The sequence below is a fragment of the Malaclemys terrapin genome, chromosome 1 (genome assembly GCF_027887155.1).
Source record: "Malaclemys terrapin pileata isolate rMalTer1 chromosome 1, rMalTer1.hap1, whole genome shotgun sequence".
Lineage (NCBI taxonomy): Eukaryota > Metazoa > Chordata > Testudines > Emydidae > Malaclemys > Malaclemys terrapin.
Genome location: NC_071505.1, coordinates 291366388 through 291389362, shown reverse-complemented (window position 1 = coordinate 291389362; position 22975 = coordinate 291366388). Strand labels below are relative to the sequence as shown.

Genomic DNA, 22975 nt, shown 5'->3' with positions numbered 1-22975 from the left:
TGGGATTTCCAGTGTGATCTTAGTTGACTAGAGGTGAACCTCAGACACAATTCCTAATGGTGGCCACTCTGAGAGGCAGCGCCGCTGAGAAAACACACCTCTCTCAGGCTTGTTTAGATTCAAGTTGGTTGTTGTCACTTTCATTGTCATCATGCCTTCAGGGTTGGCTTAGCTGACACTTTCAGCTCTTGAATATGCAGTCCGTTTAATGAATATGCAACATTTCTTTAATTGCCTTTGTTCTTTTCCCAGCAAGAAAGATCCAGATAACGTTTAAAGTTAGTTTTAATTCTTTCTTTTTATTCAGTCCATTTTTGAGACTTGATTTTATTAGCATTTGAGAGGAAATGAAATTGTTTTCAAACTGTCCAAACATTCCTGTCCTTTATACACAAGTTTTTACCTCTCAAAAGAGACTTTTTAAATTAAATAACTCTTACAAAGATTTTAGTTTAAATATTTACTAGTTGTTGACTCTGCAGAACAATTTTTGGAACACCGATTTTCTTGTCTTCCTGAGTTGGTGAGGGTTTGCTTGTGCACTTCCAGTAACTAATTAATTCCACATTAATATAAATATTTTGCACTTAAATAGCCTCTTACATTAGTAACTAGTTTAGCATCAAATGAGCTTGCTATATTTATACATATGACATCTTATTATTCATACAACAATGCTATTGGACAGTTATTATATGAAGGTTTATATTTTAGATATAAAATATTTGCAAATATACATTTTGAAAGCTTATGCCATCTTAAATATTTGAGAAACAACAAAGGTTTTCATCTTTAAGTAGAAACGTGAGTTGGAAGTAACCAGTATCTTCTGCAAAACATTCCCCACCATAAATGTTCCCCAAGTTCAAAGAAAAAAGACTTTAGGGTGTTTACAAAATAAATCAGTTTCAATAAGGATATTTCTGGAATTCTTTGTGTAGGTTTAAACTCAGGTTTTCCTTTGAAAAGAAAAGAAGGAGCTGGTGTAGGCTCACTTTACAAGTATATTTATGGCTCTGATAACACACCCTACATTCCTTCTTATTCTCTACTTAAAACATGAATGGTCTATCTTTGTAATGTTTGCTTGTCCTTGAGCGATAAAAGCAGAAACTTTCTGGAATTTCTTTGATTAGCTCTAAAACTTTGTAACATAAATAGCTAAATATATGTATTGTTGTATTTCCAAGCAACCTAGCTATAACATTCTTGTTGCTATATCTTAATATTTAGGAAAGGTGAAAACAAGTTTGAAATGAAGTTATAATTGTATTAATCTATTTTGCATTAATATTGAGGTCTCTTCCCCACATAAGAAGAAATATACTGTAGAAAATAGGTGATCTTCCTACTGTAGGCCAAATTCTGTTCATTTTTACAATGAGATGACTAGGACTACATGGGTACAAATGAGCAGAATTTAGCCCATTTGTTTAAAATCTGAGGCTGAATTCTGCAGTCCTTAACCAAGCAAAACTTCTATTGGCATCGGTAACAGTTTTGCTCAACTGAGGACAGCAGAATTTGGCTCTGAATGTTTTTTTTCTCCTTCAAAAATATAAATTGCCTTTTCTTCACATGCCTCCACCCTGCTCTGGATAACCTGCGTGCCTCTTCCTTTTGTTTCAGATACACAGCTTTTTCCCTCCTCCTCATCTTTCTTCAGAGAAAGCCTGGGGCTGATAAGAAAGGGTAGCAAACTGCTTATGCATGGCCAGCACTCTGCAGTTGCTCCCTGTGTGCCCCACACTGCCAGACACCTAGTAATGTCTTTCTCTACTTCCCCTTGTCCTGCTACTGCTGGCATAATTGCACAAAACAGCTGTTAATCGGGCTTTGTATAGTCAGTACAAATGTCAAAGCGTGCTGTGACCTCACTCAAAGTGTGGTAACTTTTACTGGTTTCAGAGAGGTAGCCGTGTTAGTCTGTATCTACAAAAAGAACAGGAGTACTTGTGGCACCTTAGAGACTAACACATTTATTTGAGCATAAGCTTTTGTGGGCTAAAACCCACTTCATCAGATGCATGTAAAAAGATATATATATACAGAGAACATGACAGTTGACAAGAAGGTGTGAGTAACAGTGGGGGAGGGGGGGAATTAGCATGGGGAAATAGTTTTTAGTTTGTGTAATGACCCATCCATTGATACACAAATTCTTGTCAACTGTTTGAAATGGTCCATCCTGATTACCACTACAAAAGTTTTTTTTCCTCCTGCTGATAATAGCCCACCTTAATTGATTTGTCTCGTTAGTGTTGGTATGGCAACCCCCATCTTTTCATGTTCTCTGTGTATATATATCTTCCTACTGTATTTTCCAATCCATGCATCTGATGAAGTGGGTTTTAGCCCGTGAAAGCTTATGCCCAAATAAATTTGTTAGTCTCTAAGGTGCCACTGTACTCCTCGTGCTTTTAACTTTTACTGGCAGCTTCACAAAACATAATATTCTCCGTGCCCCACAAAATCCTGCAAAATCCTCCCACTGGAAATGCATGGGCTTCTGTATTTGCTAAGCCCAAGGGAAGAGGGCACGGGGTGGGGGTGGAGGGAAAGGTTCTTTATATCCCACCCACCCCTTTGCACTAGTGCAGGGGATGGCCATAGTCTGGTCCTATACGTGATATGCTGTCTGGCAATTTAATGCCAAGGGCGATGTCATGCTTTCCTGTGGGGGAAAAAAACCTATGGGAGAATTGGGAAACTCCACAAGCTTCTTCAAAATCACGCTGCAGAGAGCAAGGAGAGTTTTTGTCACATCCACAGAGTGGGCAGGGGACAGAAACCTAACCTGCTGAAATCTCATGAGCTGCAGAGAAATTCTATGATTCTCAGGGTACCCACAAGGGAGTACCCAGCACCACCCCATTACTCCTTAGGGGCTCTGTATTCCTTTTGGCAGCACAGCTCCCTTAGGAGCCAGGCTGTTATTAGTTCTCTGCCTGTAGGTGGGCCCAAAGCCTGTGTGTGTGGAGTGGGACCCTGTGTGAGATAATGATTGAATGTCAGCATTACTTTACCTACAAAATATCCCTGCAGACCTGCCACCGAGAGTGACTCTCCACTGATCTGATCCAAAACCATGGAGCCCCAAAAGTGAAGCATCTGCAGACTTGGAGGAATCATGTACCATTAGCCCAGGCCCAGCTCGCTAACAACATTTGTACCAAAGTGGGGGAGGGGAATTCAAGTCCTTTCATCATCTGTTTGAAGAAAAAATTAAACTGATACTCTGTCCCCACTTACACCGAAAGGTCCCATTTTTGGTAACTGTGCTAGCACCATAAGGAATGACTGCACCCACACTGAGCAGAAAGGTTTGCTTTATATGTAGTCTGCCCTTGGCTGTAGCACTCTAGTCATGCATCCATGTTCTACAGTTACCTGATGAAATTTGTTACTAATGAATACCCCTGGGGCCATGTACCTACTGGCTTCCAAGTGCTATTTAACCGGGCTTATGACAGCCACATATTGCATTTAGTCCTTCCAAGGTCATTTCACTTCTAATGAATCCTAATTTCTCCATGCTCAGCCACACTCTTCTCCTTTATTGCAGTAACAGACAGATGGTTGCAAACTATTTATTTTATAATGAAATCTGGTAAAGGGGACTGCATAAAGACCCAGAAAATAACATCTGCCAAGTAGAAATGGCCTCTGAACTAAGGGTGGAACAAAGCTGTACTGGAAAATGGAGATGCTCTAGTGCAGTGTTTCTCTAGCAGTGCTACAGAGACTGCTGGTTGCTGACAGCCCTGCTTATGTCACGGCGTGAAACATCTGTCACTCTGTAATCCGTGATCCGTTAGTTGTAGCCTAGACCAGCACTCTTCGAGTAAATGTCCAGCCAGGCTGATGTTTAGTTTTCCTGTTTGCAGACACAATTTGTGCCTGCAAAAAAATACACCATTTTTTCTCCTGCCCACAAGTGAACTGTGTGGCTGCAAAGCTTAGTGGCTTCATACCCACCTACCAGATTTGCATCTGAAATACATACCATAGTTAGATACGTAATTAGTAAGATTTTCACTGACATTATAATTGCAAGTGCAAATTCTGGATGAGTTGCAGGTGAATTATTTTTGAAAATATGAAAAGGGTCATTTCCTTTTACTTCCACTCCTGGTTCCTACCAATGTTGCTACTGCCTCCTTTGACAGTTCTTAGCTGTCCTCTTTTTGCTATGGCATGAATCCCTAAGCCAGACTTGGCCGTATTGGCCATCAAACGCATACAAATGGCTCCATTCATCCATTTTATCATCTTCTCTGGGGCAGCAGGTCTTGCACAGAAGAATTTTATTCCCTGTAAACCCATTCACTCTTAATTGCGCAAGTGCCTGCAACTTGCTTTTTAAGCATCCTCTGTGCCACTAGCAAGATTACCAATGTTTCCCTGCTTTCTACCCCCACCATCCGTCCAAGCAAGAACAACTTCCTGTGACTTCCTCTAGTCTCCATTAACTCTGCTTCATAAATCATACCAAGAGTTTTGCACATCCTCCAACCTGAGACACCATCTGCTCTCTAAATCCAAAGGGAGTAGAGTTTCTTTCCCTGTATCACCGCTTGACAAAACTTTCTAACTTTCCAAAAAAGGTAGTCGGGTGTTTTGGGTGATTGTTTTATCAAGTGCCCATCCTGTTGGTCTCTCTCCTCCCTCTCCATAATTACCCTTTTTAGAATGCTTTTATATCCTTGGAGACAAAAATTATATCTTAATGTATTCGGTCTCTACTGACTTGCATTGCTCTGGCTTCATGCTGTATTCTCCTTCATCTTCCTCCTAGCCCAATTATTCTGCTCTGCGGGCCTTCCCTCCCATCGCTGAACCCATAGATAGAGACATTTACAGGCTTTCATTAGGATTCTTCCTCCTCCCCTTTTTGTTGCCCAAAGTCTGCAACAGATTAGTACTTACTTCAGCTGTGGGTTGTATCTGGAGCAGTATCATTAATGTTATCCATCCCAGGGATGATGATGTTGTTGTTATCATTTATTATTTGCATGACATTACTACAAGTTAGTTAATGCCAAGATGACTTTCTTGTCTAAGAAGTAGAGCTGGTTGACAATCCTGCGACAAAATGGTTTTTCACCAAAAAAAGCCAATTAGTTGAAACTGAATTTTTTTTGCAGAAATTTCTCAGCTCAATTTAAAAAAAAAAATCAAAATTGTTGAGAAATCATTTTGAAATTGTCATTTTCTAAATGAAAAATTCAGGTTTTTCTAGTTCCAAGCCACTTTTTGTTTCAAAATTGAATCTAGCTAGTGTAAAAACGTTTCAATAAAAAATGACTGAAATTGAAACAAAACATTTCAAAATTATCAAAACAAATTTTTTCAATTAACCCAAATCAAAAAATATTGGATTTGTGGGACACAAACATTTCTAAAATTGTGATTCTTTGTCCTAATTTGGGATAAGAAAATTTTAAAAAATTTCACAGGACAGGAAAACAGTTTCCTGCTTAACTCTACCGAAAAGCAGCTGGACCAAACATAGCTACTTAGGTGATCGAGATTTTACTGTAATTACTGCTTCTTGGAACCAACAGTCCCGTTCCCCTCCCCCCTCCCCCCCCCCCCCCCCCCCCCACACACACCCATATTTCTAACTCTTTTTGTCATGCTGGTAATTTTAAAAAGGTAAGTCAATTACTAGAGCAGAAAGTTTGTCACAATGATTTTTATTTAAAAAATGTGAAATATTCACAGTCTGTCAAATCCCTCCTTCAGTGCCAAAAAGCCATGTAAATATAACAGTCCAACCATATTACCTAGCTGTCGTCTTTGTTCTGAAATTGTCTTAGGAGGTTATAAGCTCCGCATTCTGCTTGTGTAAAAGTGGAATTTTCTAAACCTTTCTTGTTTACAGTATGTACCTTCAGTCATGTCTAATAAAGAGGCAGCGGTGACAAAATTGGCACCTACTATATACAGGAAATTCCTCTGCTTGCAGCAGTTGGGGAAACATTGCTTCAAAAAGGTCTTTAATATTCTGCAAACAACTCAATTATTTATAACTGTTTTGTCCTTAGCTGTAAATTAAAGTAATGATCTTTTATAAAGAGAGTTAAAAAGCAGCAGGCAGGTTTTTTATTGAAACGAATGAAATCTACCTAAACACCTGTTTTGTTTTTAAACTTTATAGGAAATCAATGTGTTGACAGTAGCATTGGTCAACCAAGAGAGAGAAAAAAATTCTGAGAAACGAAGCCAAGGTCTAAAATCAGAGAAAGAGGCACTGTTAATAGGTAAGACAACTCAGTACTCAGTTCATCACTGCATATAACAACCTAGAAAAAATTATCGTAGAATAAGCAACCTTGAAACAATTGTTTATTGTCAATGTATATTTGCATTTAACGTCACTGAATTAGAACGAAAGACTGCACTTCTTATCATTCACATGTGTTCACATTGGTTACAGTCAGAACAGCCAAATGGAATAAATAGAAACGTTTTGATCATAAGGGATATAGGACCAGTCCTACAAGGCTCATTCACATGACTAAGCCTTAGTCACCCAAGAAGACCTACTGGTTTTAACATAAGCATTTTGTATGGAGGACAAGTTGCAGGATCTGCGTCTATGCTTGTAATGTGACTATAGATAGATACTGAATTTAGTTGTTCGAGGGTCTCATGGAAAAGAACCGTGTGAATAGTTATCTACCCATCGCACTAACAAAATGGGTGAAAGAGAAAGGAACAGAAACAATATTGAACAAAACAAGGATGCCCTTAGCCGTTTCCTTTTTTTTTTTACATTAGGTGACAGTTTACTGACAAGAATAAGTATGGGAAATACCACAAGGACAGTTAATACTTTAGCATACCTAATGAAAAACTTTGAAGGGAAATTATATGTAATGGGCATTGGTCCATTCCAGAAAATGAACTGTGACTGGCATGACATGATACAGCGAGGATGGATTGTGATATATAAGGTTGTTAGTTTGGGTTCTTTTTAATTTTGGATCAGACATTCCATACATAATTTCAGTCCCAGCATTTGGCTTGCTTTTCATTGTAACTGTAAATGAATGCCTTTGATTTATTCATGGATAAATAGAGGTAGATGACTTGGTATATTGGGAATTTTATGTAGAACTTTTCATCACTAAGTGACCAGTTATTTGAATCCAGCCCACTTTATGGCTGTCCCATGGCTCATGTGAAGTGAGCATGTGGTCTCAGTCCTAGTCTTAATGGTCATATGTCCACATCAGAGAATCATCATCAGAACTGGTGGTCTTAATGGGAACCAAGGACTGCCCGGGCATGGAAACCCAACATTACTCTTTCTCTTCAAGATTAGGAATGAGGCACATTGGTGATTGGTAAGAGGAGACTTTGCCCTATAGCTGCCCATTCTCTAGAATTGTCAATATTTCACAAGCACTAAAATTCACTTAAGAAAAGCTGAGTTACTAAGTTGGTATCATGCATCTCTAGTCAATAATTAGAAGCATATTTTCAAGCAGCCTTTTATTTCCTTTACATTAATTAAAGATGGGCCATAGGTGCAGAAATCAGATCTGGATTTTGAATACCCCAAAACAGAGGTGTTTGGAGCTGAAGTTTTGGTTCAATCTATAACAAAGATGGTGCCATTAGCAAACTGAGGACTGAATACAGGTTTGGATTTCCAATGGCTCCAGTCAAAGTTTAGTGGTATTTAGTTTGGGCCCAGTTCTGCAATTATTGACAGAGATCTTGATCTTGCAAAGATTTACACATGTGCTTATGTTTATACACTGGACGGCTAGTTCCATTGATTTCCATGGGATGACTCGCTATATAAGTAAGTCTTTGCAGGATCAGGACAAGAATTTGCAAATATAACTGGAAATCTGAAAGAGGAAAAGGAAAGATGTAAAATGAGTTAAGCTTTACTTATCTTTTTCTACTGTTGCCAGTGTTTGGGAAAAGCTGAAACTTAAAGGTGATTCTATTTCAGTCAGTATCAGGACCAGCAGAGTGGCCTGCAATTCACAAGATACAGTGACCCATTTTTGTAATTTGTAAGCATTTTGCTCTTGTTCTGTTTATGCCTTAAAAATAAAGAACTGCCCCTTAAGATTTATTAGTTAAGAAACTCAACCAAAGGGAGCTGAAAATATCTTTGAATCTTACTGTTCAACTCTCAGCAAACAGTTAGTGACATGCATGCTGATGACCATTACATATACTCATTGTTCTTGTAGAGAAGGAGAAATGGGATAATGCTTTTAATAGCAATGCTCACATCCAACAGCCTGCTTTCTCGATTCGTCCCTATTATGCTGACACTTGATTTCCACTACAGGAAAAAAAATTCTAGATTTAGAATCTGACTCCTCCTCAGCCCTTTATTCCCAGACCTTTCAACATGATCTTGTAAATTGCAATGAAGAAAGACAGAGCTTGCTCCCTTTTAAGGAAAAAAAATAAGTAAATATGTCAAGAAGGATTTGTGCTTCTCTCAGCAGCACTTAGGGGTAATATGGATTAAACACTTATCATAACTAGCAACAACATAATTATTAGAAAAATTCAAGGCACTGCAGTTTCTGACACAGTTTATATGAAACGTTTTCACAACACAGTTTATATGAAACGTTTTCACAACAGAGCTTCCACTGAAAGGGAAAAAGCAATAATTTTTCCATTCCAATATCTAGTATTACATATTGATAAATCAAGCATAAAATAGGTAATTGAAATGCTTCCAGCAAGTCTTTGTTTAGAAATCCCTTTATTCATCTGTATATTATCATGGTCACTTACTTGCTAACTGCTGTCATTCCTGAAGATGAGCGATTGTGTTTACCGTGTTACTATGGCTGTGTTAAAAATGTGCTGTTCTCTTTTGTTTATTGAACTGTGTAAGAAATATAAGAATCGTAACTCAGACTGAAAAACTTGCAATGACTTATTCAGAATTACTGTGTTTAGACATATGATATATTGACTCAGGTAATTTCAATACTTTGTGTGTTTCTTTTAATACAGGTATCATATCTACATTTCTTCATGTGCATCCTTTCGGCGCCAATATAGAATACCTTTGGTCTTACATGCAACAGCTGGACTCTAGGGTAAAAAAAGTTAATCAAAGTCTGCTTTCTTTATAGAACTTTCGTTTTGTTCTTTACTGCATGTTAAACTCGGCATGAGTTTCCATTAAAGAGATAATGGGATGTGGGGCTTGGGGGTTTGCAGTCTTCATTCATTCGCAAATTATGTTGCGCACATGTACCTGAGGTCTTTTGCCTTTCATTACTTTGCTGTGCTTTTGTGGCAAGGAAGGCTGTTATATTAAATGGCAAAGACTACCATGCTGATTCTGGGAAACATGATTTTTATGTACTTCGTTTAATTTGTAGGAAATAAATTAAGATGTAGGTTTAGCTCTGGCCACCAAAAGGAGAGAGGATGGCCAGACAGAGACCATTTCTTGGGACCGTGCCTCTTAGAGAGCCTTGTACCCTGCTATGCACCCCTCACCTTACCCCGATGCTGCCCCTCAGAGCTGAGAATGCTCTTGATACTTGGCTCAGTGAGCCCTCTGCACGTTGGAGCAATAATTATGCAGTACAAATGGAGAGTGGAGTGTAAAGCACTAAAGGCTGCAGGCCCTATCAGAGGAGCCATAGAAGTGGTCACTACCTCAGGCTATAGCATGCAGATGGACCAGGGGAAGAGACTACAGTAAGATAGATAATACACTGTCTCTCTTCTCACTTCATCCCATCCCCATACCACATAATCGACACTGTGCTTATGAAAAATATTCTTTGCTCATTGGCTAAATGTGGTGATGCCTGTGTCATAGAATGATTCTTTGACACAGGCATAGAATCACAGAATGTCAGGGTTTGGAAGGGACCTCAGGAGGTGATCTAATCCAACCCCCTGCTCAAAGCAGGACTAATCCCCAGACAGATTTTTACCTCAGATCCCTAAATGGCCCCCTTAAGGATTGAATTTACAAGCCTGGGTTTAGCAGGCCAATGCTCAAACCACTGAGCTACCCCTCCCCGCTGTGTCAATGCAACAAAAGTCTATTAAATAAGTCAAGTGAAATTCATGTTCCTATTATCTCTTCCTCTGGTCAGTATAACTTGGTTCTAAATAATCCCTTTCCTTCTGAAGTAAGGAGTTAAATACTGGCCCTGGTGTGGCTATAAAATACAAGCAGACATTAGGCACTTAACAATGATTTGCATAGCGGGTTGTTGAGATACAAGTAACTAGTTACAGATTGTGGGTCAAATCCTGCACTCCTTATACTATTGACTTCAACTGACTGCAATAACCTCCCACTTCCTGTCCTCTTGGAATCTCCCCTCTTCAATCTATCTAACATTCAGACTTTAGCCAAGATAATGTTCCTTTTCTTCTGCTTTGACTATGCCACCCCTCCCTAGACCCCTTTCGTGGTCTCCATGCAAGATAGCGCCATAGCTGAGATTAGTGAGATGCCTTAGCTAGAACCCCATTAGTGTGAGAGAGAAAGGGCAGCTGGCAGGGCCCTGAGCCTTTGGAAGTCATTTCCTGCCATAACAGCCTGTTTGTCAGTGCATCGCAGCCCATCGTTTTTCTCTTGTCCTGAAGGAGGTGGGTGCAGGATAGGGCTGGGTAACGGTGAGTATTGGGTGGCTGTGTTTTCACTGCAGAGTTGTACAAATCCGAGTGATGACATGTTTCTTTCTGTATCGAGTTCAAATTCCTGGTCCTGACTTCCAAGGCACTTAGATCTTAGCCCCTTCTTTTCCCCACACTCCTCATCTTATGCTGTGCTCTGATGCTCCATATCTTCTCCCACTCGTGCTTTTGTGCTTCTTTTCATGCTGTTCCCAATCTCTGGCATATACTCACTCCGCCAGTCAGCCAAGCGTCCTCACTCATCTTTCATATCCCTTTGTAATACCAACTGCTTTTGATTAGGTTTCAACTGCTGTCCTCTCCCGGGGTTGGCCACTCCTGCTTAATTAACAATATTTAAAATACAAGCTCCATGTGCCACATACCAGAGTTCAGACTGCTATTTGTTGTACCCCTTATGCCTCTTTTCCATCTCCTACTTCCTGTTGGAATAATTTCCTGTGTTTAATTCAGGCCCAGTGCTGCAGCCTTTACTCACACAAATTGTTTCATTGACTTCACTGGGAGCATTCACAGGGTCAGACACTTAGGTTGTAAACTCCTCATGGAATGGAGCTTGATCTCTCTCCCTTTCTGTAAAGTGCTGTTTAAATTTGCAGGGCTACATCAGTGCCAAATAATAAATGTGGACTGCAGGATTTGGCCGGATGAGTTTATTTCTGAAGTGACTGACAGTAGTAGCAAATTACTTTTTAATAACGGGATCCGGAGATGTAATCTCAGAGATTAATTTCATTTACTTTCCATGGATACCTTGTCATTACTACCGAAGCAGGAATGATAATGTCATAGTACCCAGGTTGGCTGCAGTCTCGCTGTGCAACTCACACGTTACACACGTTACACAAAAAGCTAACCTGCTAGCAATTACTCTTATGAGAAGTAAGAAAAATATGTAACAGATTTCTTTTTGGCTGTAGATTGATTGGCCCTGACACTGAGTCTCTCTGGCACTTTCCTGCAAATCACTTAAACGCTCTGCCTCAGTTTCCCCTTTGGAAAACTAAAGAAGCATGGCTAATATTTTCTTATCTTGCTGGGGTGGTGTTGTTAGTTAGTGTACTTCCTATTGGTAAAGTGCTGTGAAAATGAAAAATACTACCATAGTAGTATGCTAGTAGTGTTAGTAAACAGATTTGTAATAAAACTGTTGTCCACGTAACTGGAGGATGCTGCCGTGAATAACAAATCTATTGCACAGGAAGCAGCAGCAGTACTTCCCAGTTATTTTTTGTATTATGATAGTGTCCAGAGGCCCCAGTGAGTATTCAAGCTCCTTTGGGCTAAATGCTGAACAAATGCACAGAAAGACACAACCACTGCACACCAGGAGTTTACAATCTAAAAAGTCAAAGACAAATGGTGGGAGGAAGGGGTACAGAATACAAGCAGAGTGATCACAGAGATGGCAGGTGTTGAGAGTCCCAGTTATTTGAGTGCCAGAAGCTGGGACTGGACGATGGGTTGGTTCACTCAATAAATTGCTGTGTTCTGTTCATTCCCTATGAAGCATCTGGCACTGGCCACTCTCAGAAGACAGGATACTGGGCTAGATGGACTATTGGTCTGACCCAATATGGCCATTCTTACGGCCTCTATTTTATTGGTGGTATCTGAGGGAAACAACCTGAATTTGTATTGCACTTCACTATTCTAATGTAATTTTAATTTATTTTGGCCCATTTTCACTTTTTAAAAATGCATATTTTATCTTATTAATTATCCTTGTCTATTCAAATGTTATTTTCTCCCATACCGTGTGCCTTACCGCTGACCCAGAACAGACACTTGTCGGACCAAGATGGTGGTTCAGTTTCCATGGTCATTCTGTTTTTGGTCTCTTTGCTGATTCTGCAAGGGTGCCACCGTGGTGGTGATTTTTGTTTTTGGGGTGATGATGGGCCCATCTTTCCAACTAGAAACTTGACTGAGGTGACCAGCTCACATAGCTCTCCAAATGTACAAAGACTTTGAGTGACATAGAGGCAGAAACAATGTCTCCTAAAGCTCTGGGGCTGCTGCTGAATCCTCAGGCAGTGTACCATGGAGCTCTTAATCTGCACTGTGCCTCAGTGGGTCACAGCTGAGAATGTCAGGTTCAGGACAAACCACTAAGAAACAGGGCAGGCTCACCCCAAACTGGTGGTTATTCTATTATTAGATTATACCAAGCCAGTAACAAAAGTAAACTTCTGTCTCACCACACTGGTTAACAAGAAGTCAGAAATGCAGTCTCCTTAGGCATTCCAGCCCTTGTTTCACCACCCAGACACTGGACTCAATGATGAGTGGTTACTGAAAACCAATTTCATCACATATAGGGTCCTCTAATCCCAAGAGATCAGCCACATAGCCAGGTCAGTCTATAACTCAGATCTTACCCAATAATCATGCTGTTGCCAATCCTTTAGGCCTGGTCTACACTATGAGTTTAGGTCAAATTTAGCAGCGTTAAATCGAATTAACCCTGCACCCGTCCACACAACGAAGCCATTTACTCTGACATAAAGGGCTCTTAAAATCGATTTCTGTACTCCTCCCCAACGAGGGGAGTAGCGCCGAAATCGACATTGCCATTTCAAATTAGGGTTAGTGTGGCCGCAATTTGACGGTATTGGCCTCCGGGAGCTATCCCACAGTGCACCATTGTGACCGCTCTGGACAGCAATCTGAAGTCAGATGCACTGGCCAAGTAGACAGGTAAAGCCCCACGAACTTTTGAATTTCATTTCCTGTTTGCCCAGCGTGCAGAGCACAGGTGACCACGCAGAGCTCATCAGCACAGGTAACCATGCAGTCCGAGAATCGAAAAAGAGCTCCAGCATGGACCGTACGGGAGGTACTGGATCTGATCGCTGTATGGGGAGAGGATTCCGTGCTAGCAGAACTACGTTCCAAAAGATGAAATGCCAAAACGTTTGAAAAAATCTCCAAGGGCATGATGGAGAGAGGCCACAATAGGGACTCACTATAGTGGCGTGTGAAAGTTAAGGAGCTCAGACAAGCCTACCAGAAAACCAAAGAAGCAAACGGAAGATCTGGGTCAGAGCCGCAGACATGCCGCTTCTACGCTGAGCTGCATGCAATTCTAGGGGGGGGCGCCACCACTACCCCACCTCTGACCGTGGATTCTGAGGAGGGGGTAATCTCAGCCATACCTGAGGATTCTGCGGATGGGGAAGATGAGGAGGAGGAGGAGGAGGACGAGCTTGCGAAGAGCACACAGCACTCCGTTCTCCCCAACGGGCAGGATCTTTTTCTCAGCCTGACTGAAGTACCCTCCCAACCCTCCCAAGGCAGTATCCCAGACAATGAGGCCACGGAAGAGACCTCTGGTGAGTGTACCTTTGTAAATATAAAACATAGTTTAAAAGCAAGTGATTTTTAATGATTAATTTGCCCTGAGGACTTGGGATGCATTCGCGGCCAGTACAGCTACTGGAAAAGTCTGTTAATGTGTCTGGGGATGGAGTGGAAATCCTCCAGGGACATCTCCATGAACCTCTCCTTTGCAGAAGGTTTCTGAGTGCAGCCTTATTCCGTCCTCCATGGTAGGACACTTGACCACGCCATGCTAGTAGCAAGTAATCTGGTATCATTGCATGACAAAGCCTGGCAGCGTATGGTCCCGATGTTTGCTGGAATTCAAGCAACATCCATTCTTTATCTCGCTGTGTTATCCTCAGGAGAGTGATATCACTCCTGGTAACCTGGTTGAAATACGGGAATTTACTGAGGGGACAGAGGTGGCCGTTCCTACTGCGCTGTTTGCCTGTGGCTGAAAATAAATCCTTCCCTGCAGTTTGCTAAGCGGGGGGTGAGGGGGGATCATTGGTGCTGAGCTTTTCGCGTTTGGCTAGCTAGGGGTAAAGCGATCATCCCAGAGAATTGGATGGGGGGGAGTTTGGTTTCTGCTGCTACACATTAACAGGAAAACCGCAGCGCTCAATGGGCTTTGCTTGGAATGTGGGAAAGGAGGGTGCTGCTTTTAGGAAGGCTGCAGAAGCCGAAAGACAATGGCTTACCATGGCCGCATGCAAGCCGAATTCTGTTGCCCGGACCTGCGTCTGTGATCTCTAACACCAAAGCTGCAGGCACTCAATATTAAGATGCAAAATGTGACCTTGTACCGAAATCACATGTGCTATGTAATGTGAATATTGTTCACCGTGAAAGAGTATAAGCATTGTTCTGTAAAATGTATCTTTTTAAATATTTCTCTCCCTTTTTTCCCTCCCTCCCACAGCTGCAAATTTTTCAAGCCTCCCTCCTCCGTCCCGAAGGCTATCACAGATAAGGCGGGGGGGAGGGGGAACGGACACGAGACTAAATGCTTTCTGAAATCATGGAATCGACCCGCAATGAAAGAGCTCATCTGAATGAGTGGAAGGACACGGTATCAAAGTACAGAAAAGATGCCAGTGAATGTGAGGACAGGAGGGACCAACGTGAGGACAGAAGGGACCAACGTGAGGAGAGGAGAGACGCTCGAGATGAGAGGTGTTGGGATGCAATGCTGGGGCTGCTGTGTGACCAAACAGACATGCTCTGGCGTCTGGTGGAGCTTCAGGAACAGCAGCAGGATCACAGAGTGCCGCTGCAGCCCCTGTATAACCGCCCTCCCCCCTCACCATGTTCCATAGCCTCCTCACCCAGACATGTAAGAATGTGGGGGGGTGAGGGGGAGGCTCTGTGCACCCTTCCACTCCATCCCAGTGGACAGCCCAAGCAAAAGGCTGTCATTATTTTGAACTTATTTAGTGGCCTTTTCCTTCCCTCCTATCCTCTTCCCAAACTGCACCCGGGCTACCTTGTCAGTTCTCTCCCTCTTTTATAATCAATTAATAAAGAATACATGATTTTTAAACAATAGTGACTTTATTTCCTTTGAAAGCAAGCTGTGATCGAGGGGGAGGGTGGGTTGCTTACAGAGAATGAGTCAATCAAGGGGGCAGGTTTTCATCAAGGAGAAACAAACAGAACTTTCACACCATAGCCTGGCCAGTCATGAAACTGATTTTCAAAGCTTCTCTGATGCGCAGCGTTTCCTGGTGTGCTCTTCTAATCGCCCTCATGTCTGGCTGCGCGTAATCAGCGGCCAGGCGTTTTGCCTCAGCCTCCCACCCCACCATAAAGGTCTCCCCCTTACTCTCACAGAGATTGTGGAGCACACAGCAAGCAGCAATAACAATGGGAATATTGGTTTGTCTGAGGTCTGAGTGAGTCAGTAATGTGCGCCAGCAACCCTTTAAACGTCCAAATGCACATTCTACCACCATGCTGCACTTTCTCAGCCTGTAGTTGAACAGCTCCTGACTACTCTCCAGGCTGCCTGTGTATGGCTTCATGAGCCATGGCATTAAGGGATAGGCTGGGTCCCCAAGGATAACTATAGGCATTTCAACATCCCCACTGGTTATTTTCTGGTCTGGGAAGTAAATCCCTTGCTGCAGCCGTTTAAACAGATTAGTGTTCCTGAAGACGCGAGCGTCATGAACCCTTCCTGGCCAACCCACATTGATGTTGGTGAAATGTCCCTTGTGATCCACCAGTGCTTGCAGCACCATTGAAAAGTACCCCTTTTGGTTTATATACTGGCTGCCCTGGTGCTCCGGTGCCAAGATAGGGATATGGGTTCCATCTATCGCCCCACCACACTTAGGGAATCCCACTGCAGCAAAGCCATCTACTATGTCCTGCACATTTCCCAGAGTCACTACCTTTGGTAGCAGCAGCTCAGTGATTGCTTTGGCTACTTCCATCACAGCAGCTCCCACAGTAGATTTGCCCACTCCAAATTGATTCACGACTGACCGGTAGCTGTCTGGCATTGCAAGCTTCCACAGGGCTATCGCCACTCGCTTCTCAACTGTGAGGGATGCTCTCATCTTGGTATTCTGGCGCTTCAGGGCAGGGGAAAGCAAGTCACAAAGTTCCATGAAAGTGCCCTTATGCATGCAAAAGTTTTGCAGCCATTGGGAATCGTCCCACACCTGCAACATTATGCAGTCCCACCAGTCTGTGCTTGTTTCCCAGGCCCATAATCAGCATTCCATGGCTAGAACCTGCCCCATTAACAACATGATCTCCAAAGCGCCAGGGTCCGCGGTTTGAGAGAATTCTGTGTCCATGTCCTCATCACTCTCGTTGCCGCGCTGCCGTCACCCCCTCCTCCTCGCCTGGTTTTTCAGGTCCTGGTTCAGCGTAAACTGCACGATAATGTGGGAGGTATTTACAATGTTCATAACTGCTGTCTTGAGCTGAGCGGGCTCCATGCTTGTTGTGATATGGTGTCTGCAGTGTTCACCCAGGAAAAAAGGCGCGAAACGGTTGTCTGCCATTGCTTTCATGGAGGGAGGGGTGAGGCTGTACCCAGAACCACCAGCGACAATGTTTTTTGCCCCATCAGGCCTTAGGATCTCAACCCAGAATTCCAACGGGCGGGGGAGACTGCGGGAACTATGGGATAGCTATGGGATAGCTACCCACAGCGTAACGCTCCGGAAGTCGATGCTACCCTCAGTACATGGACGCACCCTGCAAAATTAATGTGCTTAGTGTGGGCGCATTCACTCGACTTTATACAATCGGTTGCCAAAAATCAAATTCTGTAAATTCGGAGTAATCCCGTAGTGTAGACATACCCTTAGTATCTAATAACTCATGGCTTATTTATGAGAGGAAAGAGGAGAGAGTTAAAATGATCAAAGAAATCATATACATACAATCATTGCAACGTTCTTTAGATCAGGTTTGTAGCAGTGATGTTACAGATTGCTGGCTTGTAAAGTCTCTTGGAACTTCCAAACGACTGGAAGGTCCTCAGTCTATAGTCAATATGCTCCTTTTAGTGTAAATGCATAGTCCAAAGATCAGAGCAGGAAAGAGACAAAATGGTGATGCTTTCAGGGTCCTTTATACCTTCTTCCATGTGGAGGGACTGGTCTCAGTCTTAGTTTGTGGAAAATTACAGGCACAAGATGGAGGCCAGGGTCATATGAGCAAGTCACATCCCTTGCATGCTTTGATGACTTATAGGAGCAGCCATTACCCATATTCTGGCTTAAGTGTCCCCAGGAAGGCTCACAGGGTGGGAGGGAGCTTCTTCTATGGCCCATTGTGAGAGTTAAGTGTTCTTTGATGGGCCATCAACTTGAATGGGCTATTCACAATGTGCTGGCTAGACTGGATGTAAACTACCTTCTGGGTGTTACTGTAGGAGCAAACATATTTGAAATACTGGTACATTGTGTCTAACGTTATGAATATTGACTAAGATGATACATGCATACAAACAGGATAATCATATTTGATAAATTGTAACCTTTCCATTGATGCCTTACATGACACATTTTGAATACCATTTGGTGCAATTGTCTAACAGTGGCAATATTAATGATATAAATGGTCATATTTCAGTCATACAGGATCACACCAGCTCCTCTTGCCAGTATGGAGAAGGCCCTGCCCCACTGTGACCATTGGCCTTGTAAAGTCCTTGTGCTCAAGGGGGCTCAGGGACCAGGACTGTGGCCCTGACCTCACATACCTCTTGCAGCCCCACACAGGGTTCAGTGCAATCTGGCCCTTAATGGTTACCTGCTAAATTTAATCCATAGTTTATTAAGTAAACTATTTTAAATACTGCATCTACATTTTAGCTTAGCTGAAAGTGCCTGACCAAACCTTTATCAAGGGAGCCTTTGTTTATCTTGTTTTAATCATAAATATGGAAACCAAAAAATAAAACTAATATTTTATGTTTTTTCCAAAAAAATTAGAGTGCTGAACCTCAAGACCAATTAAAATATATACACTTCTTAGAGAGACTAAAGCAAATGTTATGCAATGATAACAGCCTAGCAATGGTATATCTTCTGGTTATATATTGTTGCATAGGCACCAACTTCCCATTTGCCCGGTGGATGTCCCCTGCCCCTGGCCACACCCTTCCCCGCCTCCTCCCGCCCCTGCACTACCCTCACCCCGCCCCCATTCCACTCCCTTCCCCCAAGTCCCCATCCCTGCCCCGCCTCTTCTCCGCCTCCTCCCCTGAGTGTGCCGTGTCCCCACTCCTCCCCTGTCCCTCCCGGAAAGTCCAAAGCACTCCCAACAGCTGTTTGGCAGAGGCCAGACAGAAAGCCATGGGAAGTAGGTGAAGGAGCGGGAATGCGGCACACTCGGGAGAGGAGGAGGCAAGGAGGGGGAGGGAGCAGGGAGAGCTTGGCTGCTGGTGGGTGCTAAGCACCCGCTAATTTTTCCCCATGCCCTAGAGCACCCATGGAGTCACCACCTATGGTGGTTGTTCTTTTATAATGCCAGTCCAGGTACAAAAAGCAAGACCCATGCTGTAGGGGATTTACATTTGTGTTAGTGTCAGGAGATTCAGATGTATGGAGTTAATGTTAACAAAAGGTCTGACCACTAGCATACCATTAATTTAGCACAAAGCTGTAGGGTTTATTTATAGGACAATCCCATAATAAAGACTACAAAGCTGCCTGATTAGCATGTATCTACTGTTCTACTGCATCTTAGAGCATTTCTGCAAACAAGCTGGTAATATGGTTGATTTTGTTCTCACTTCCACCTGTGCACATCAGAAATAACTGCAGTTAGTGATGTATAAATAGGGTAAGTGAGCTCAGAATCAGATTCAGTGTCTGTATGTCATAGCTTTACCATGGCATAGTTTTGGGGTAATACTACAGAGCGTGGGTGATTCTCCACATGCAATGTAGGGACAGGGGCAGCTCTAGGCACCAGCAAAGCAAGCACGTGCTTGGGGCAGCCCATTTGCAGGGATGGCAGGGATCCAGCATGGGAGCTGAGAACCAACAGGGGGCTCTGGGAGCTGTAGTTCCTTGGTTAGCTCCCTGCCTATAGAGCCAGCCCTGGAGCAGGGAAAGAACTACATTTCCCAGCATTCCCTTGGCCACTACCAACAGGAAAGAGGGGGAGGGAGTGAGGTAGCTGAGACCTCATGCTGCAGTGAATGGAGAGCTGCACTGTGAGTAGGGATACCATATTTTAACATTCAAAAAATAGGACACTCCACGGGGAGGGAGGGTAGCCCCACCCTGCCACCATCCACTCCCTCCGACTGCCCCCCACAGAAACTCCAACCCATCCAACCCCCCCTGCTCCCTGTCCCCTGATCATCCCCTCCCGGGACCCCACCCCCTATCTAAACCTCCCTTCTCCTTGTCCCCAACTGCCCCCTCCTGAGACCCCCCCAACTTGCTCCCTAGGACCTCACCCCCTACCTGTCCCCTGACAAACCCCCAGGACTCCCATGTCTATCCAACCGCTGCCTGTCCCCTGACTGCCCCCCCCCGAACCTCCACCCCATCCAACCCCCCAGCCCCCTTACCGTGCCACTCAGACCAGCATGTCTGGCTCCACGCAGCGCCAGACACACTGTTGCATACATGCGGCCGTGCTCCACCGCAGAGCCACAGCTCCCTCCCCCCCCAGCACCTGCCTTCCAGATTTGAACACCTCAAAATTCAGGAGTGCTCAAGCTCAGTTTGGGCAGCTGTTACTTCATTTCTCCCAAATCAAATATACTGATCCACTGTAACTTGCTGTAGAAAAAGTAGGATAAAATTGAGCAAGAAATGCTTCTCAGTGGTTATTAGAACTGGAATTGCTATTTTCAACAGCCATTGCTTTTTTTGTTTGTGTGTTTGTTTGTTTGTTTGTTTGTTTGTTTAAAAGGAAGACAGTGATATTGCATTGGCAAATTCCCCATAGAAAGAAAGAGAGGAACAAAAGAATAATAAAGGCACCTCAACTTTTCTTCATTTATGTAGGACAGTCTTATAATATGCATCCAGATATCCTCCAATCACACAAGCTGAAAACTGTTCCACTTTACTGCAGTTCTGTAACCATATGGGAACAAATCCTGTCTGTGTTCTGTGCACATCTAAAATTCCTGCTGAATGACCTGCTGTGAGAGCGAGTTACCAGTGACCCAGGGCTGCAGCGGAAGGAGGGTGCTGGTGGGAGGGGGGGAGAGAGAGCCCAGGGCTGGGGCGGCAGGGGGTGTGTGTGTGAGGCAATGGTGGGGGGGAAGGAGGGAGGCCAGAGCTGGGGCGGCAGGGGGTGTGGGTGGGGGGGAAGAGCCCAGAGCTGGGGCGGCAGGGGGTGTGGGTGGGGGGGAAGAGCCCAGGGCTGGGGCAGCAGGGGGGTCCGGCGAGGAGCCCAGGGCTGGGACGGGGGCCAGCCAAACTTTTTTTTGCTTGGGGCAGCTAAAAACCTAGAGCCGGCCCTGTGCAGGGAGAATTCCATGCGGTTCCTCCTACCTTGTGGCCATGAACAAGGTGCTGTCCAAAACCCCATTGGGAAAGATAAGCCATTTAGGGGTATTAGGAGGGATTATGTGACGGGGGGAGGAACAATGGTGGACAGTTCAGTAGACTGCATTGTCTTTAAGGGGAGGCTAGCTGCTAAACTCGTGTGTACTGTGTGGGATTCTCTTCCAGGAGCTCTGGTGGCTATGCAAGTCCCCTTTGTGCTTCCTCTTCCAGGCCCAATGGTACAAAGGAAACAACCTATCCTTCCCCAACCCCACCCCTAGTAACATTCTTCCAGAATTGAATTTCTGAGAAATGTCTAAAATGAGTAGGAGGCCACTGAACTAGGACAAGAAGCAATGGGCTTAATCTGCAGCAAGGGAGATTTAGATATTTGGAAAAACTTTCTAACTACAAGGGTAGTTTCGCTCTGGAATAGGCTGGTGGAATCCCCTCACTGGAAGTTGAAGAACAGGTTGGATAAACACCTGTCTGGGATGGTCTAGGTTTCCTTGGTCCTGCCTCAGCACAGGGAGCTGGACTTGATGACCTCCTGAGGTCCCTTTCAGCCCTGCATTTCAATGATTCTATACCATGGTGGGAATATGGATCTATCTGTAGATGCCATAAAATATTATAAACTCCCAAAAAGAAATGCTGGGATTTTTAGTTGACCTAGAAAATGTTTCTTCTACCTGCATTCTCTACATTTCCTATTTCTTAAATATAACCCAATTGTTTCTCACTGTAGTTTTGCTTTTCCCTCTCTTTCACAGATCTCTGCAAATGAAATAGAAATGCTTTTGATGAGATTGCCACGCATGTTTAAACAAGAGTTCACTGGTGTAGGAGCAACTTTGGAAAAGAGGTGGAAGTTTTGTGCCTTTGAAGGAATTAAAACTACCTGACTATGAATAGTAAAGAAGTATACAGAAGAAGAATTCCTAAAGCATGGCAGGGTTACAAAGTATTAAAGTATGAAATTTGGTTTTGGCACACAGAAGTACGTTTTCAGAGTTATCCAAGCCTAATTTTAGTTACATTTGTGACGTTCTCTTGTGAGTGGAAATGTGGTTGTGCACCAGTTCCTAAAAATAAAAATATAAAATATTTTAAAATGTGACACATCTGTTTCCTATGAAAACTGAAGAAAGATACCACAGTCATAACGATGTCAAGATATTAACGTGCTACATCTAAGAATAGCTCACTGAGCAAATGGATAAGGGAAAAGATTGCCTAGTTATGGTTGCTAAGCTACAGCAATGTATATGTAATATATAGCAGAAATCATTACATTATGTTCCTGAAAGTCTTTCCGTTAAGTAAGTAATTGTACAGTGAGAAAAATTATACCAAAAGAAAACTTGAAGATGTGTCTGAGCAGTTATTGTCTTTTGTAAATTAAGTTATATGCTGTTCCAGGGATTTTTGCCTTATTGAAAGAGGCCTGAAAATGTGATTGGACTTCTCAAGAATGCTTTATCAAGAATATTATTTTTCTAATGTAACTATTCTTCATTATAAGTTCCTTTAACATGGATTGCATATCAATTTTCATAAATATGTAAATAAAAAGGAAACCAGTGTTACTGTATTGTATTTGGTATGTAACATTCAGGTTTATGCATCAAAATAAATATTCAGTTCATTACTGTTAAGAATTTTATAGCAAATATATTAATTTTTTTTCAATAAATATGACTTCTACCATATTGTTTTTACAAGTTGTTCTTCTGATGTTTCTGAATGGTTACAAATCCAAAAGGTGTCTGTCAGTGTTAGCCCTCCTTCCACCAAAACCAGTTACAGGTCTGTCGCATCTTACGCTGGAGTTACGTTCCACAGTCAGCGCGTAAAGCGAAAATCGCCTATAATCAAAATTACATAGAGTGTAACGGCAGGCAGAATCGCCTGCACTACAGGTACAGTATTAAAATTGTTATTTTTCTCTTTTTTTTTTTTTTTGCCAACCGTTTAAAGCTGAAATTGCGCATGTTAAATGTGCG

At 43.0% G+C, this 22975-nt stretch overlaps 1 protein-coding gene across 8 annotated transcripts in view; it reads left to right on the top strand.

The window, feature by feature from the left end:
* The window catches only part of ENOX1 (ecto-NOX disulfide-thiol exchanger 1), a 494661-nt gene extending 472001 nt beyond the window's left edge, over positions 1-22660 (top strand). For all 8 annotated transcript variants that reach the window (XM_054014097.1, XM_054014088.1, XM_054014046.1 and 5 more), the window contains 3 exons: positions 6164-6266; positions 9010-9095; positions 21743-22660. In XM_054014097.1, coding sequence (XP_053870072.1) covers positions 6164-6266; positions 9010-9095; positions 21743-21874 — 321 coding nt within the window. In that variant the 3' untranslated portion in view covers positions 21875-22660. The remainder of the gene's footprint in view (positions 1-6163; positions 6267-9009; positions 9096-21742) is intronic.
* Positions 22661-22975: the final 315 nt, after the last annotated feature.